Source organism: Columba livia, chromosome 3, assembly GCF_036013475.1.
Source record: "Columba livia isolate bColLiv1 breed racing homer chromosome 3, bColLiv1.pat.W.v2, whole genome shotgun sequence".
Lineage (NCBI taxonomy): Eukaryota > Metazoa > Chordata > Aves > Columbiformes > Columbidae > Columba > Columba livia.
The window spans coordinates 57380776-57395087 of NC_088604.1; the positions used below are offsets into that span (position 1 = coordinate 57380776).

Consider the following 14312-nt stretch of genomic DNA (forward strand, 5'->3'; position numbering starts at 1 on the left):
TCTTTTTAATACTGTTAATAATCAGTATTATTGTATTGAATTATTGTCTTTCAGCATGAATGGGGATATTACGGTGATGACCAAAGAGTCAGAAACACTGTGCCCTGGGAATATTATCATGATGATCCAAGTGTCAACAGGACAGTGGCCCAGGCAGATTTCACCTGGAAGTATTATGGAGACGACTCAAGACCAAGTAGACCTGTATCCCGGGAAGACTTCCTGAACGTGTTGTATGATGTTCATTACATTCTTATTAAGGCTACTCATGGCAATATCATGAGGCAAAGCAGGTAACTGTTTCATGCAGTGGTCTGAAATAGTGCAGTAGTCACAGACGATAACCTGATAGAGCTTCCCAGTGCATTTTTTGTTCATAAACTATAAGCAGTTGCTAAGAAAAGCAGAAGGAGTTGGCATTCAGCACAGTAGAAAATGCAGGAAAGGGAAATTTTATTCAACAGGACATTTAATCACAATAGGCAAATGAAAACCTTCTTTTCAGGATCCTGGAACAGAAAACACATGTAAGCACATGCTTCCTGAAACAAACCCAAAGTATTTTTTGAATAAATGTCATCTTCATGAAAACATGATGCTGTAATTAAATAGAAATGTTAGCATATGTAGGAATTTTCTCTAGCACGTGGGAAATGAGGTAGAAAGTCGAAGATTAAAGAGTACTCCTGTAATGAAATGCTACTTAATCCAATATAATAGGGGCAGATACAGTCAACGTTTTCTATTTAGTTTATTCATTAATAAGTTAGATGATGAAATAAAGATAACACTAAATTTGAAGTGGACATTAGACAACAAGATGAGAGGAATAATACAAAAATGTACTGCAATCTAAAGGTCAGCTATAAGATTTTACACTTGGAAAGGAGTAGTCAGTTGAACAAACAAGGAACGACTGCTTAGTTACGTATTCTTCAAAGAGGGCTCTGTTGTTTACAACATATCATCAAGTGAACATGACTCAGTAATGATATTCTTGTTGAGAAATGCTAATATTCTAGTTGCATGTATAAACAGGTACAACCTAAAAAGATTAAAAAAAAAAAATCTTTTCCTTCCACTCAACAGTAGTAAGGCCTAAGCATCAAGTTTTGGATACCAGGGTTCAAGAAAAAATTATTAAAGTGCCCAGAAGATAACAGTGATCATCATCACAGGTCAGAAAATATGACGTGTGAGGGAAGGTATAAATAACAGATTTATTTAGAAATTAGAAATTGCTTTAAGATGCAGAAAATATTGTCAAAAAGAAAAGAATCAGTTCTCTGTTGCCATGATGGGTAAGGCAAAAAAAGAAATTAGCTTAAACTTCAGCAAGTAATACTCACATTAGACATACGAGAAAAATTCCTGGGGATAAAGAACTTCTGGAACAGTTTACATAAAATATTCCTAAAAGTTTTTGATACCAAATTCACAATATCCTTCACAAGCAAAATTTATTAGCAAGGACACAGGAATAATTGGAGATAAACTTCAAAGGTCTACAGAGGTCTTTTCTGTGATTCTGTCATAAAAGTGATACGCTAAAATTATTTATAGGTTTCTAGGTCACAAATAGATCTATAAGAACATGTCCTTTGTAGTTTGAGGGTGAGTAGTAGGGGCAGATGCAATGCAACATTGCAGCATTGTGTGACGGAAAACAGTAACTGTTGCTGTATTATCTCTGACATATAACATTTACAGAAAAATATTCGTCCAGCTTGGACCAACTAGACAGTAAATATTAGCAACAGATGCCATAAATGTTTTACACTGGTTTCATTTATTTTTGGTTTAGTCTATTTAGGATATTGTATTGCCAGCACAGGGATTTCCTGTGGATAGATGTATGAAAGTAACTCCAGTGCAACACGGAAGATTTAAGAAGCAAATCCACACATATCTGTGGAAAATTTGAGAACCAAATCCACACATATCTGTGTCTGTTTCTCCCTTCCCTTTAAGCACTACAGATCCTAGTTCGGATGTGGAAGAAAAACTGAATACTGTCTCACCTCAAGCAGCATAAGTTATGAAAACGAGCCTCTGTTTTCATGGTTTTGTCCTGAGATGCATATGACAATCATGACCTAAATAAACCTGCATTGTAGTACATGACCATTTTATCATGGCTACCTAGTAATGAGGCATATAACAAGACAGAAAAGGACTTTTCAGGTTTGCAAGGTGGCACTGTATTCCAAAATGTATTTTTACAGCACTGCCTTTCAGAATGTGACATTTTATAAGGCAGCAGGACTTAGCAAAGAGTTCATCTGTTCTTTCTGGTAACTCTCCATCTGAAGTCATAACTTTGTATATCAGACCATACTTGATTTTGGAAGTGGTTATGTTACAATAGATTTTTGTGATCTGTCTGGTTACATAAGTAACATTCATCACATGGCATCTGAGACTTTAAGTAGAAAATAAACAGCAGGAATACATCATTATTTTTTTTTCACGTCAGCACCTTGAATGATTTCAGAAGAAGTTCTGCTTAAGACCACAAAATAAATCCCCCCAAATGTTTTTAAAGGTTAGTGGAATATTAGCTTGCATTAGAATTGAAGGCTTTTATTAAAAATAGTCTGAGTGCCTCTAAAGGACAATATTTATGCTCAGTTTTAAATATATATTTGAATTAAATTACTTATAATAAACTATTTGTTTAAATAGAGTGCTTTCTAAATAAGGGCCTTGTTCTCAACTAATAAAGTATTTCTTTCTACCTGACTGTGCATAGTAGAAAAGTATAAAGTAAGAGAAACTGTATAAGGGAGGAGGAAAATACAATATATGAAATATTTTTAATTTTTTTAGGTTTTTAACAGTGCTTTAATTTAAGTTGCAGAGTTTAAAAGCTTCAGATAAGTAATAAATGACAGGAAGAGCATTTTAAAATAAAGTCAAAGCAGCGCAAGCAGTTGGAAGCCTAAAAATAGCCTAATTCTAGTGTTAGCACTGTATTAGCTATATAGTTTAGCAGCAGTGCCAATGTTGTTTCTGCTTCAAAGCTGCAGCATTACTAGTGATTTAGAGATTTCTGCTCAGAATCCAAAGCCAGACATTTTTCTCTTGTATTGTTCATTTTGTTGCCCTCATTTTCACATTCACTGGTCTAAATTGAAACATTGCTTTTATAGATTTTGTTTTGCTTTTCAGGCAACAGGACTGTGATAATAAATTAGTTTCAATTGGGAGTATGCTTTCAATTTGACTGTGAATTATTTTAATATGCCTGACACTGATCAGGTAGCAGTTGTTGGACTGCTTCTTATTAGACATGTTCCAAGAATCAACCAAGCTTGACCTTCCTTAAGTAACATTGCCACACAAACAACAGGTAGCTTTGCAGTCACAGAGTATATTATTATGTAAATACAGCTTTCTGGCAGTAAACAGGTGTTTTGCAGCACACAGACTGTTGCCTCAGCCTTGAAGATGATGGGGAGGCATATTTCATTTTGTTTCAGCATAAGCTTACATTGACATATCAGATCTGAATGGTTTTGTGGTATTGCCCTCTTTATTTTCAGTCTTGTTTGGTTTTTTGCTTTCCTCCCCAATTTCCATGCTCCTCTGAACCTCTTTCTTCAGGTAGTAAGAAGGGTGCACAGGATTTAAGTCACTAGATTATTTGGAGATTTTCCGTTGACACAAGGTATGAAGAAGTATGGGGCTGGTCACATAAGCTCCATCACAAAACTCTCAGCTAGTGTAGCAGTGGGCATTTACTTTTCCTGAAGTCATCCTGACACTGGTGCCAATATGCCAATGTGCAGAAGAATGTCACTCAGTCACTTAGTATTTAAGGTTTGGGAGCAGATCCATGGTGAGTGTGAGGAGATGAGCAGCTCTGTGAGCTCCTCTGCATTAGCCTTCTGCACAGACACCTAATGAACAGACTGTATCAGCATTATCAATATTTATTGAGCTAGTTAGTCACATGTTCTTCAACATTTTCTTTTAGGTTGGCGATATACCTGAAGCTTTAAAATGTATGCTATTCTACCCTTTTTGTTTCTCAAAGACAGTAAGGGATTCCAGATTGTAGCATTCATTTAAACAAACTAACAATCTCCCAAAATAAAGAAGTAAGCTAAAAGAACAGCAGTGCAGCACATTAGGATTAAGTGTATTTCATTAGATATTGTGTTTGTTGTCTTTGTCTGTGGGCCTATTTAGCCCGTCAGCATGCATGCTGGAAAGACAGGGAGTGGTTGAGAGGCAATAAGATTTCTGGTAACTTTGGAAAGTTAAAATATTGGAAGCTCTACCATGAAGCATATCTCTTTCTGACACTAGCAGATGCTTCTGTAGTAGGATTTCGTGTTTGCTTTAAACTGTTTAAGTGTTTAAATAATTTCCTAAGGAAAAAAAAAAAAGCAATAAAATTATATCTGGCTACAGATCTTAAAATTCCTGCTAAAAAGGCAAATGTCCAATATCTTTGAAGTCTGCTTGTTAAGTTGCTTTTGTTGCTGAGGATAGATTTTATTTATTTTCTTTTTTTTTTTAATAGTTGCCTCATTAAAAGTAGATTTAGTGGACAATTTTACTACCATGAATTGGAACTGCATTTAGTATGTGACTTCAATTTCTTAATGAGTCTGTTCAAATGAAGAATCAGAAATGAGCTTTTGTTTATAGTTTGGCTGAAAATAGTTTAAAAATGAGACAGAAATAAGAAGGAGAGAAAAATCAGTTATACTATTGCCTAGAAATGGAAAATGAGACTGGAGGTGCTGATAGCTTTGTTGTTTCCTTAGGAGATGCAAAAATGGTGCTGTTTGTCTCCTGTAGATCAAGAAGCCTACAAACAGCCAAATACGACTCTTTTCTCCTGTGCTAACTGGGACTAACTGGGTTTGATTTAGTGCTTGACTAATCTCATTAGAGATGTTTGCTCCTTTTTTTCAGGATTTCTGAGATCTCAATGGAGGTTGCTGAAAGCGGCACTGTGTCTGGAGTGACTCCTCAGGCTCACTTGATTGAGAAATGTGACTGCCCATTGGGTTATTCTGGTTTGTCTTGTGAGGTACGGTACTAACCTGGCTCCCAGGAAAAGCCTTTATACCTTCTTCAGTCCATTCATTAGCAAGGTGTGATAAGTAATGTGAATAATAAGTGAATAAAAATAATAATGTGAATAAAAATAAGAGTGTGAATTCATTTAACTGACAACAATTCTCTCATAATTTAATTACTCATATTATTTTTCTCTCAGTTATCTCTCAAGGAATTTAAGCACTTTTTTTTTTTTTGCTTTTGGCAAATATGCCACTGAAACCATGGTGATGACTCAAACACTTAGAATACAGGAAAGTCAGCGTTACTGGGTCAGCATCTCTGATGCTCAATTGTGTGACTGATACTGACTGATCAAGCATTTTTGGCCAGATAAGGGTATAATAATTTTGTAATCTACGGTGTACAACAGATTGTACTATGTTTTTGTGTTACGGTGGGCCATAATACACAATACAGCTACAATATCATATCTTCCAAAAGACTGAACTATATGCATCATTTTATCATGACCATGATTCACAGAATCTGTGAAGAAAAACCAAGAAAACTTCTATGTCAAATAAAAAAAAAAATAAAATCATTAAAATAAAAATTAACATTTGTAATAGTGAATAATTAAAGTTTACATATTCATTAATTCTGAAAAGTTAAAGATCTATCAGTTGAATGAAATTCATCAATGAAAAGTTGAAGCATACAAACAAATTTGAAAACAGAAGAAAATTTGGAGTGAGTAAATGACGGGAAAGATGCCTTGTTATCCATGAAAACTCTGCTCCTTTCAGAGGTTGTACAGGTTTGTGTTACACAGTAAATGAGGCAACAAGAGCAGTGAGTTCACAGGAAATGTGTGCAGGGATGTAAATGAAGGCGTTTTCTTGGCACACTATTTTATTAAGTGCATACACCTGAATGTGTGTAAATATACGTATGAGAAATCAAGTCTCCAACGTTTGCTCAGAGGTACACACGTTTTAAAAATTACTGTAACAAATTGCGTTTTTGAAGGAAAATACATGATAATGCAATAATTTTAATTCACACCAACCGGGAGCTGGAATAAGTGTCTCGGTTACAACCTTCATACTTTTTGTTTAATTGTGTGATCTTTACATGCTCTTAACTTAGTTTATTTTTAGTGTGCTTAGTGAAGGTGTGTTCTGTGAAGGTTTATTTAATTTCAGGAGGAGAAAAATAATAATATTCAGGCATTCTTTAAGCAAATGCTAACAGGCTATATGTAAGTGTTTCATTATTTATCCTGTAATTGCTTTGTGAGGACTCTTTGCACAGCAGTTTTTATTAGAAGTGACATTTATATCCTTTTTCTTTGTTTTCAAGTCAATGACAAGTGGAAAAAATGGTGGTAAGAGCTTCCCTAATGGCTATTTCTGAAAAACTTCCAAACTAGTAATGAAAAATGTAGTTTGCTTCATCTTTTGCTGTGTCCCGTTTCATCTCAGAAGTGCTTAGATCAGAATAGATGAGAAGAGTGTCAGTAGCGTATCAGAAAAAAAAATGGTTAGAGATTAGATTTGTTTGAGGATGTACCATATATTTATACCTCAATCCAAAAGTTACTCAGAACTTCTAAGCTATGCCTTGGACCACATTATGTTTGGACAAGGACTCTTCTGCAGCTTGAGAGGGAGGAAAAATTTAGGAAATTGTAGTAAGAAAATTCCTTTTGAGATTATTTATCTAAATTGAAATTCTTCAGAAACCATGAAAAAGCAGATAGACCTTTTCTGTGCTTCAGGGATCTTAATGTAGTCTAAGTCAAAATAAAAGGAGAAAAGCAGAGGTGAGTTATATTACTTTATTTGTGATTCGAAAAAAAATAATTGTGTTTATGCTTTTTCCATAACTTAGACTCCTGTCGGTTTTGGGAATGATTATAGAATTGTCAGAGCAGTGTCATATAGTGCTTGATGGAAGAATCCTGCTTTTGATCATGAAAAGATACTTACTCTTTTGTTTTATTTTGCATCCATTTTATTGCTATCTGGAAAGTGTACTATTCACATTTTTTCCAAAAAGCACAAATTGTGGTCAACAGTCAGAAATTACCTCATCAGGCAGAGTTCATAGGCTCCTGGCACCACGAGGTGGTGAGATTTATACATGGGATGAGTGACTTGTCTGTATGCACTCATCCCTAATGGTCTGAACTGTCAAAATGGTCCTGTTTGTATTTTTATGCTGCCATAGCTGTGTGCTTTCTGGAAGCTATGTAGGCACTATCATACATTTGCATAATGAGCCTGAAATAAATATCGAGTGCTTGATTTTGCATGTGTCAGCTTTGCTAGTAATTTTTGGGTTGCTCTCAGAATTTTACTGCCAAGCTGGGGTAGAGGAGACTTAGTGATAGATAAATTTGATTCTGGCCTAATAGTTCCAAGATATGGAAAACCTTTAATATTTTGAATTCTTTACTTTTATGGTCTTTAAATTATATAGCTATAAATAATGCAGCCTTTTTTTATTAGTATAATTTGACTTTTGCTTGTTATCCATCAGGCGGTATGTAGGCAGATATTAGCTTGTCAAACCTGAAAAATTCATGAAGGAGGAAGAAAACAGAATCATCATGCTCGTTCTCCACAGTCCATGCAAAAAATTTATTTTGAAAACAAACATTATTCTTAAGAAATGAAAGGAACGATGCTTGATGCACAGTGAGAACAGTGAGGTGTTCTACGTCTGAATGAAAGGTCTCTAAAGCTGCAGTATGAAAAGCCTGGTGACAGTGGAGTGCTCCAGGGATTTTTCAGCAATGTTTGCAATTAGCGCTGGTTCTTGTTATCTGTAAAGTACTGTATATTGTTTGTAACACAGCTGGAACCCGTCAGGTTTTTTTCACAACTTGTAAAAACTGGTGATTGGAAAGATGAGCTTGCAATGCTCCTCATACCTACTCTACTGTGTAATGATCTGTTTTCTTCTGCATCTTTTTTATTGCAGTCATGCTCTCCAGGATTTTATAGGCTTTCAACTTCACCTGGAGGAAGGACACCTGCGCAGTCCTTAGGCGTGTGTGTTTTATGTCAGTGTCATGGACACAGTACTATGTGTGACCCTGAAACATCAATTTGTCAGGTATTGTATTTCTGAACTTATGCACTAGGATAATCTTAATGTAAAATTCATAAGTAGTGTAATTGATCTAAAAAAATAGAGGACAATATTTTAATCTAGTTTTGCATAAATACCTTAAGTGTGAAAGTTAAAGTGAGTTCAAAAAAATAAACTGTCTGCCTTTAATATTTTCCATTCTTATTTTCTGGTGTTCAGATTATGCTGTGCTTTATTGCTGCTGAATTACTATTTGTGTTAGATGAGAAACTAAATATCTGCAAACTAAAGAGGCAATGTACCATGCATCATGCAATAAACACAACACTGCTCTTCTAGGTAGTAACACATGTGACCTAATACAGTAAGATTGAATTTTAATTGGTTATTTCTCCTGCTTCAACAGCTGGAACAAAAGAAAAAAGGAAAGCTGAAGGGGATAAGAAATTCCATAGGATACATCTGGCTAGCTACAGGCCTCCATTCTTTCTCCTTGTAAACCCATATATAACTCAGCAGGCATTTGACAGAAGTTTAAAGCAAGCAGTCCCACTGCGAATCATGTCAGGGAGGGAGAAATTATAAATCCAGATAAGTTTGAATCCCCAAGGCTGGGAACAAAATGTTGTCTGCTTTCTTGTAGTTATCAATACAGTCAATTCTGTCTCCTTCCTCTGCAGAATTGCCAGCATAATACCGCTGGTCACCACTGCGAGAGATGTGCACTGGGATTTTATGGTGTTGTCCAAGGCTCTTCGGATGACTGTCAGCCTTGTGCTTGTCCCCTATCCAATCCCAGTAACAAGTAAGTAAACAAGCTCATGACACAGAATTACCTTTCCATAAAGCAAGGACTTAGTTTTTGGGCTCACTTTTCAGATGGCTACAGGAGATCTGCATCATGTGAGCCATACTAAATGTTTCATATCTACTTTTGCTAATTGATCTTCCTTTAAGAGTTGGAAATTGCTCCCTTGCTAATTTGTGATGAATAAATTAATAAGTGCTAGAAAATGCAATACTCAACACATAATGAATGTGTGTTATAAAGGTATTCTCACAAAGGAAGCTAGAGCAGAACTCAAGTACAATATAGCCACAAGGGAACTGTAAAAAGTCTTACGCTCATATATTATGTTGGTATAAATGTGTTGCAGTGCCTTTCTTGCTTCATTGTGGAATTTATTGATTTCTTATTTAATGTTACATGAGTTTTAGGCAATTTGTGAAAGATAGAATAATTTAAAAGCAATATACTTATTGCAGCATAAATTTTATTGGTTGCTTTATGCTAATGAGCCTTGCCACGATGTCTCTGCGTGTGTTCCCAGCAGATGATACTTTAGCACTTCTGCTTTGTTTGTTGTTTTGCTGAAAGGCACTTAATGATATTTGGAATCATACTATAGTACTGCTCTGAAAAGGTTTATTTCATGATTGTTCCCATGAAAGGTTGGAAGTGTTCCTTAAAAGCATTTTTCTGTGCTTTGTCTGACCTTTAAGATGTTTTAATGAGTATTTCAAACCAATATATCTGAGAGGTTTATCTGTTTGGGTTTTCTAAATTTTATTTCTTCTTGCTTGTTTTATTTCTTTATTATTTTGGGGTGGTCTGAGGTTTGTTTTGAAGGGTAGCTGATGAATATTTGTGGATGAGTATAGTGCAATTATTTTTGTTTATGCAGTTCCACAAAACTCCACTGAGGTGTTAAACACTGGTTTTTATGCTCCTGTACAATCAGCAGTCAGCTTCAAACTTGATGAGCTGAAAAAAAAAGAAAAGAACAGAGAGAATGAGTTGTTCCTGGGGGTGTGGATCTATTTTTATAGACTTGAAAATGTGTTGGATAATGACTTTGTGAGTAATAGATCAATTTGTTTACATTTTTTTTCAAAGGTGTAATTTTATATACTCATTCAAGCATTATTGATTTAATGCGTTATAAGCAATTTAGAGTAGGATGCTGACAGTACTGTACCAAGAAGGAGCTCTGGGCTCGCCGCTTTCTACCTCTGAGCTTTTCTGGTTCTTCCAAAAAGAGCTGAATGAGTTTTATAGTGTTGCACCATTTTAATATTTAGTTGTGTTTCTTTTCCCTTACCTACGCTTTTTGTTTGTTTTACCTGTCTGTGCAGTCACTTAATACACTACTATTCCAGCAACATGCTACTTTGCACAGTTCCTATAGGTGCACTCTGCAGTCACTAGTTATTCATCCATGTCATGGCTTAGTAAAAACAATACAACCCCTCCTTGATCATGAAGGAGGTAGCTTTTAGTTGTTTTTATCTATTGGCCAGTCTTTTATTTTCAGTACATCCTTGAAAAGATTATCTGATGCCATCATTTTGGAAAATTCCACATGGCTATGACTTTGGTTCCTTTCTCCCTCTATATGTCTTACCTTTGAGTAAACTCTTACTGGCTTATCTCCTTTTATTCAAACTAAAATTAAATCAGACTGGAAAGGCTGCAGGTTTGTTAGTTCAGTTTCGTAACCTTTTGTTTCACATCCTTCCCATTACTCTCTTTTCTTGATCACTGTGACAGCACCATTCAATCACACAAGCCTACAGCATGGGCATAGTTGACTCCATCCCCTCTGACATGACTCTTGTTGATTCTGCCCTTCCAGCAGAATCCTAAGTTGTGTCAGTATCATAGCAAGGCATTCATAAAATTCTTAATAGAATGGAGGGATCTTCCATAGGCGCTTATGAACAGATAAGAAAATGCTGCAATTTACATTGAGAATGGGGCTTACCATGGGCCCTTCTGCACAGCTGATGAGAGTGAAATGATGCAATAGAGTGGAAAAAGTTTTTTATTTGCCTTTATTTTAGTTTTAGCCCTTCTTGTGTTGCGGAAGGACCTAGTGATTACCGGTGTACTGCATGCCCGCCTGGATATGAAGGCCAGTACTGTGAAAGGTAGGATTGATGGAAAAAGAAGAAAAAGAGACAATGAAAGGAGGGCAAGACATGGAGAGCAATGTCCTCCAATACCAGAAACATATGTTTACTAATGTTTAAATCCATGCCTTTGGATAAGTTATTTCCTCTTTATATGTTGTTAAAACTCAGCCACAATAGGCAATTTTTATTTTTACCCGCAGTAAACTGATGATCAGTGTTACTTATATCACAAATATTGTCTTGGTTTTACTTTCTGATTTGTGGAATATTTTTCCCCTGGACCTCAGAAGTTAAACCAAAAAATATGGAATTTATCTAAAATTAGCTACCATGCTTATAGTGTATCTTGATGTCACTTATACCCTTTGTTCTAGTCACTATTGTGTCCTCATGGGCACTCATTGTGAAAGATACTTACAGATAAACATGTTAATGACCAAATTAATAACCTCAACAGCAGCTGTTATCCCATCCACAGCAATGCTGTGGGATTAAGATGATGAAAATCAACCAGTGTCTACAATGAGATGTCACTTCTAATGGAAAACACAAGTGGCTAGTGGGAAAAAAAAGGTGCTGTAGACCAAACATTGCTAATGTGGAAACTTTTTTGTCATGATATAATTGAAGTTTAGCAGAAAACTGTTAGGGGTATGGAATCACTTCTGCATACTCCTTACATCCAGACTGTTCCATGTCCTGGTTAAAAGTTATTATCAGTTCGTTGGACAGTTTTCAACATTTCGCTCTCTAGAAATGTCATAAAGCACCAAGGGATTTTTTAGTAGTTCATGAGTGAATTTTCCTGTACATTTTATTTACAGTTTTGCCGAGTATTGATTGTAGTACACTATGCACCTCAGCTGGCCAAACCTGCTTTTGTATTCGCAATGTCTAGGTGTTCTTCTGGCTACACCGGAAACCCACAAGTTCCAGGAGGCTCCTGCCAGGAATGTGAGTGTGATCGATATGGTTCCCTGCCCGTCCCCTGTGACCCTGTCACCGGACAGTGCACTTGCAAGCCTGGATTCACAGGGTGGAAGTGTGCTGGCTGTGAACATCGGCATGCACGTGATGGCATGAGATGCATTTGTACGTATACTAACGTAATTTTTGAGAGTTTTTGATTGTCGTATTTCAGAAATTTAACCCCACTTGTGCATCAGTCAGTTGTGTGGGTTTCTTTGAAAATAGTTGCCAGGTTTCTTACTACTTTGGCATTTTGGTCCATTTTTTCACAAGCCTTGAAACATTAGGAAAGCTCTTAAGACTTTTTAATATGCTTGCTGAAAACTGACAGCAAAGATTTAAAAGATTTCTTTTTGTGGGCTTTTGAAGTCTGGAGTTTTGCTAAAGCTTGTTACTGCAGTTGTGACAATATTTGCTTTTAGTGAATTTTCCTAGGGTTGGCCTAAATGTTTAACCAGTGATTGCAATGCTCTATGACCTGAGTCACACAGAAAGTTTTTACCACCGTTTTCTTGGCCGTGTTAGTTCAACAAACACCCACTAGAATTTAAAAGACATAAGGAACAACAGTAAGACAAATACAGGAACAAAGAACTTCCTTTGTTTAAAGTAGAAAATTAATAGCTTAAAACACCAAGTTACATTTTACAGTACTGGTATCTTTGCCCTACCTTCAGTTTTGATATGTACCAAGTGCCTTTTATTATTGTTTGGAGTTTTTTTTCCATGAAATTGGATAGTGTTTGATTTGAACATGCAGTCTTATTTCCAGTGATATTGTGTGCTTATTTCATAAAAAAAATCAGTTAGCAAAACCTTTCTAGAACACTTAGTAAATCCTGACTGAAATAAGGCATTTTCCACTCCTCCATTTTACCTGGCTGAGTAGGAACTAATTTTATTTTATTTCCCCTCAAGGCCATCATCAATCGTTTTAAAGTAGAGCACAGATAGGGATCCAGCAAGTCCACAGTATATAATAATTCTTAATCTGTGCATCTTTGAATGTATTGGCAGTGCACAATTAACTGCTTTTAATGTTTACGTGTGATTTTTATCTGTTATAGGACTTTAATTGGAACTTTTTTTTTTCCTGTGTGAGGGATATGTAACATCAAGGCAAGCAGATACCAAAAAAAGGCCTTTTTTTTTTTCACAGCATGCATTCATTCTTTACCTCAATACATAGAGGTGAACTGCACTCTAATAATAAAATAAGGTAGTACAGCTCAGACAAATTGCAAACATTTTAAAAACAAATTGGAAAAATAAAGAAACCAAATAAGAACTAAAAATGGCTGAAGGTATCACATCAGTCAAGCATGAAATGTGGGCCTTCTTTAGGTGATTAAAGGGGAAGACATTAGGCACATAGGGTCAGGGACTACACAGTACAGGACATTGTTTCTCTCAACTTAATGGTTGTGATCAGCTCTCAGAGAGTGATCAGGATTTAGCATAACTAAGCTTCTGTGACTGTTGAGTTCACAAAATATAGAAATAAATATTTCTATTTCTGTATTATTAATAATATGGCATTGGTTAACTGATTAAAAGCTTAGTGTACTTAAGGGAAATGAAGCTCTAATGTCCTGTAGTGTGATATAGTTTAGGACTTAATTCTGAACTATTGTGTAACTTGAGCTCTATTTAGAAGTACAGCAAAATGAATGCAAATAGAGTAAGTAGCTACTTTGCTGAAATAACTAAGCTTTGGATTCCATTTTGTGGCCTACATGTCAAGGAGAATTGAAATAATGAGTTAAGTCCATAAGTATTACAGCTACAAAATTTTAAAATAAGGACTGTGTTTTCCAGAGTGGCATCTAAATGAAAATGACTTAATTTTTCAACATCCTGAATACCTGTTACATTATTCCTAGTACTAGCCAGTGTGTTCAATATCAGGCATCGCTTAAGACATTTTATGTTGGTTATTTACTATATTGATGTTCTTAAAAGTCTTTTGTATATCCAGATTGACAGAGTTTAGTTGTACAAAACAGTTTAAGTGCAAGTTTTCATTTGTAATGGTTTTCCAATTCATTAATCAGACTATTTCATTGTGTGGATAATAAGGTTAAAAATCCTCACTATGAACGGGAAAAGTCAACCAAATTTTTGAACTTTTTGATTTGAAAGATGTAGTTAACTACAATCTGTGATTTAACTGCGACATAATGATGTACCAGTGTTGAAATGTATCTATACTACCTGTAGCAGCATTTTTGCTTTAACTAGATAATCAGTTTTCACTGTAAATACAATCCTTTGCATGTGCATATGGACATTGCATGTCATTGCTTGAA

At 35.5% G+C, this 14312-nt stretch overlaps 1 protein-coding gene across 11 annotated transcripts in view; it reads left to right on the forward strand.

The window, feature by feature from the left end:
• Positions 1–14312, forward strand: part of LAMA2 (laminin subunit alpha 2) — a 356006-nt gene that overhangs the window by 243261 nt on the left and 98433 nt on the right. For 10 of the 11 annotated variants that reach the window (XM_065056885.1, XM_065056887.1, XM_065056889.1 and 7 more), the window contains 6 exons: positions 55–293; positions 4930–5047; positions 8008–8142; positions 8799–8923; positions 10963–11049; positions 11933–12126. In XM_065056885.1, coding sequence (XP_064912957.1) covers positions 55–293; positions 4930–5047; positions 8008–8142; positions 8799–8923; positions 10963–11049; positions 11933–12126 — 898 coding nt within the window. The remainder of the gene's footprint in view (positions 1–54; positions 294–4929; positions 5048–8007; positions 8143–8798; positions 8924–10962; positions 11050–11932; positions 12127–14312) is intronic. The other variant, XM_065056893.1, reaches the window with a different exon arrangement.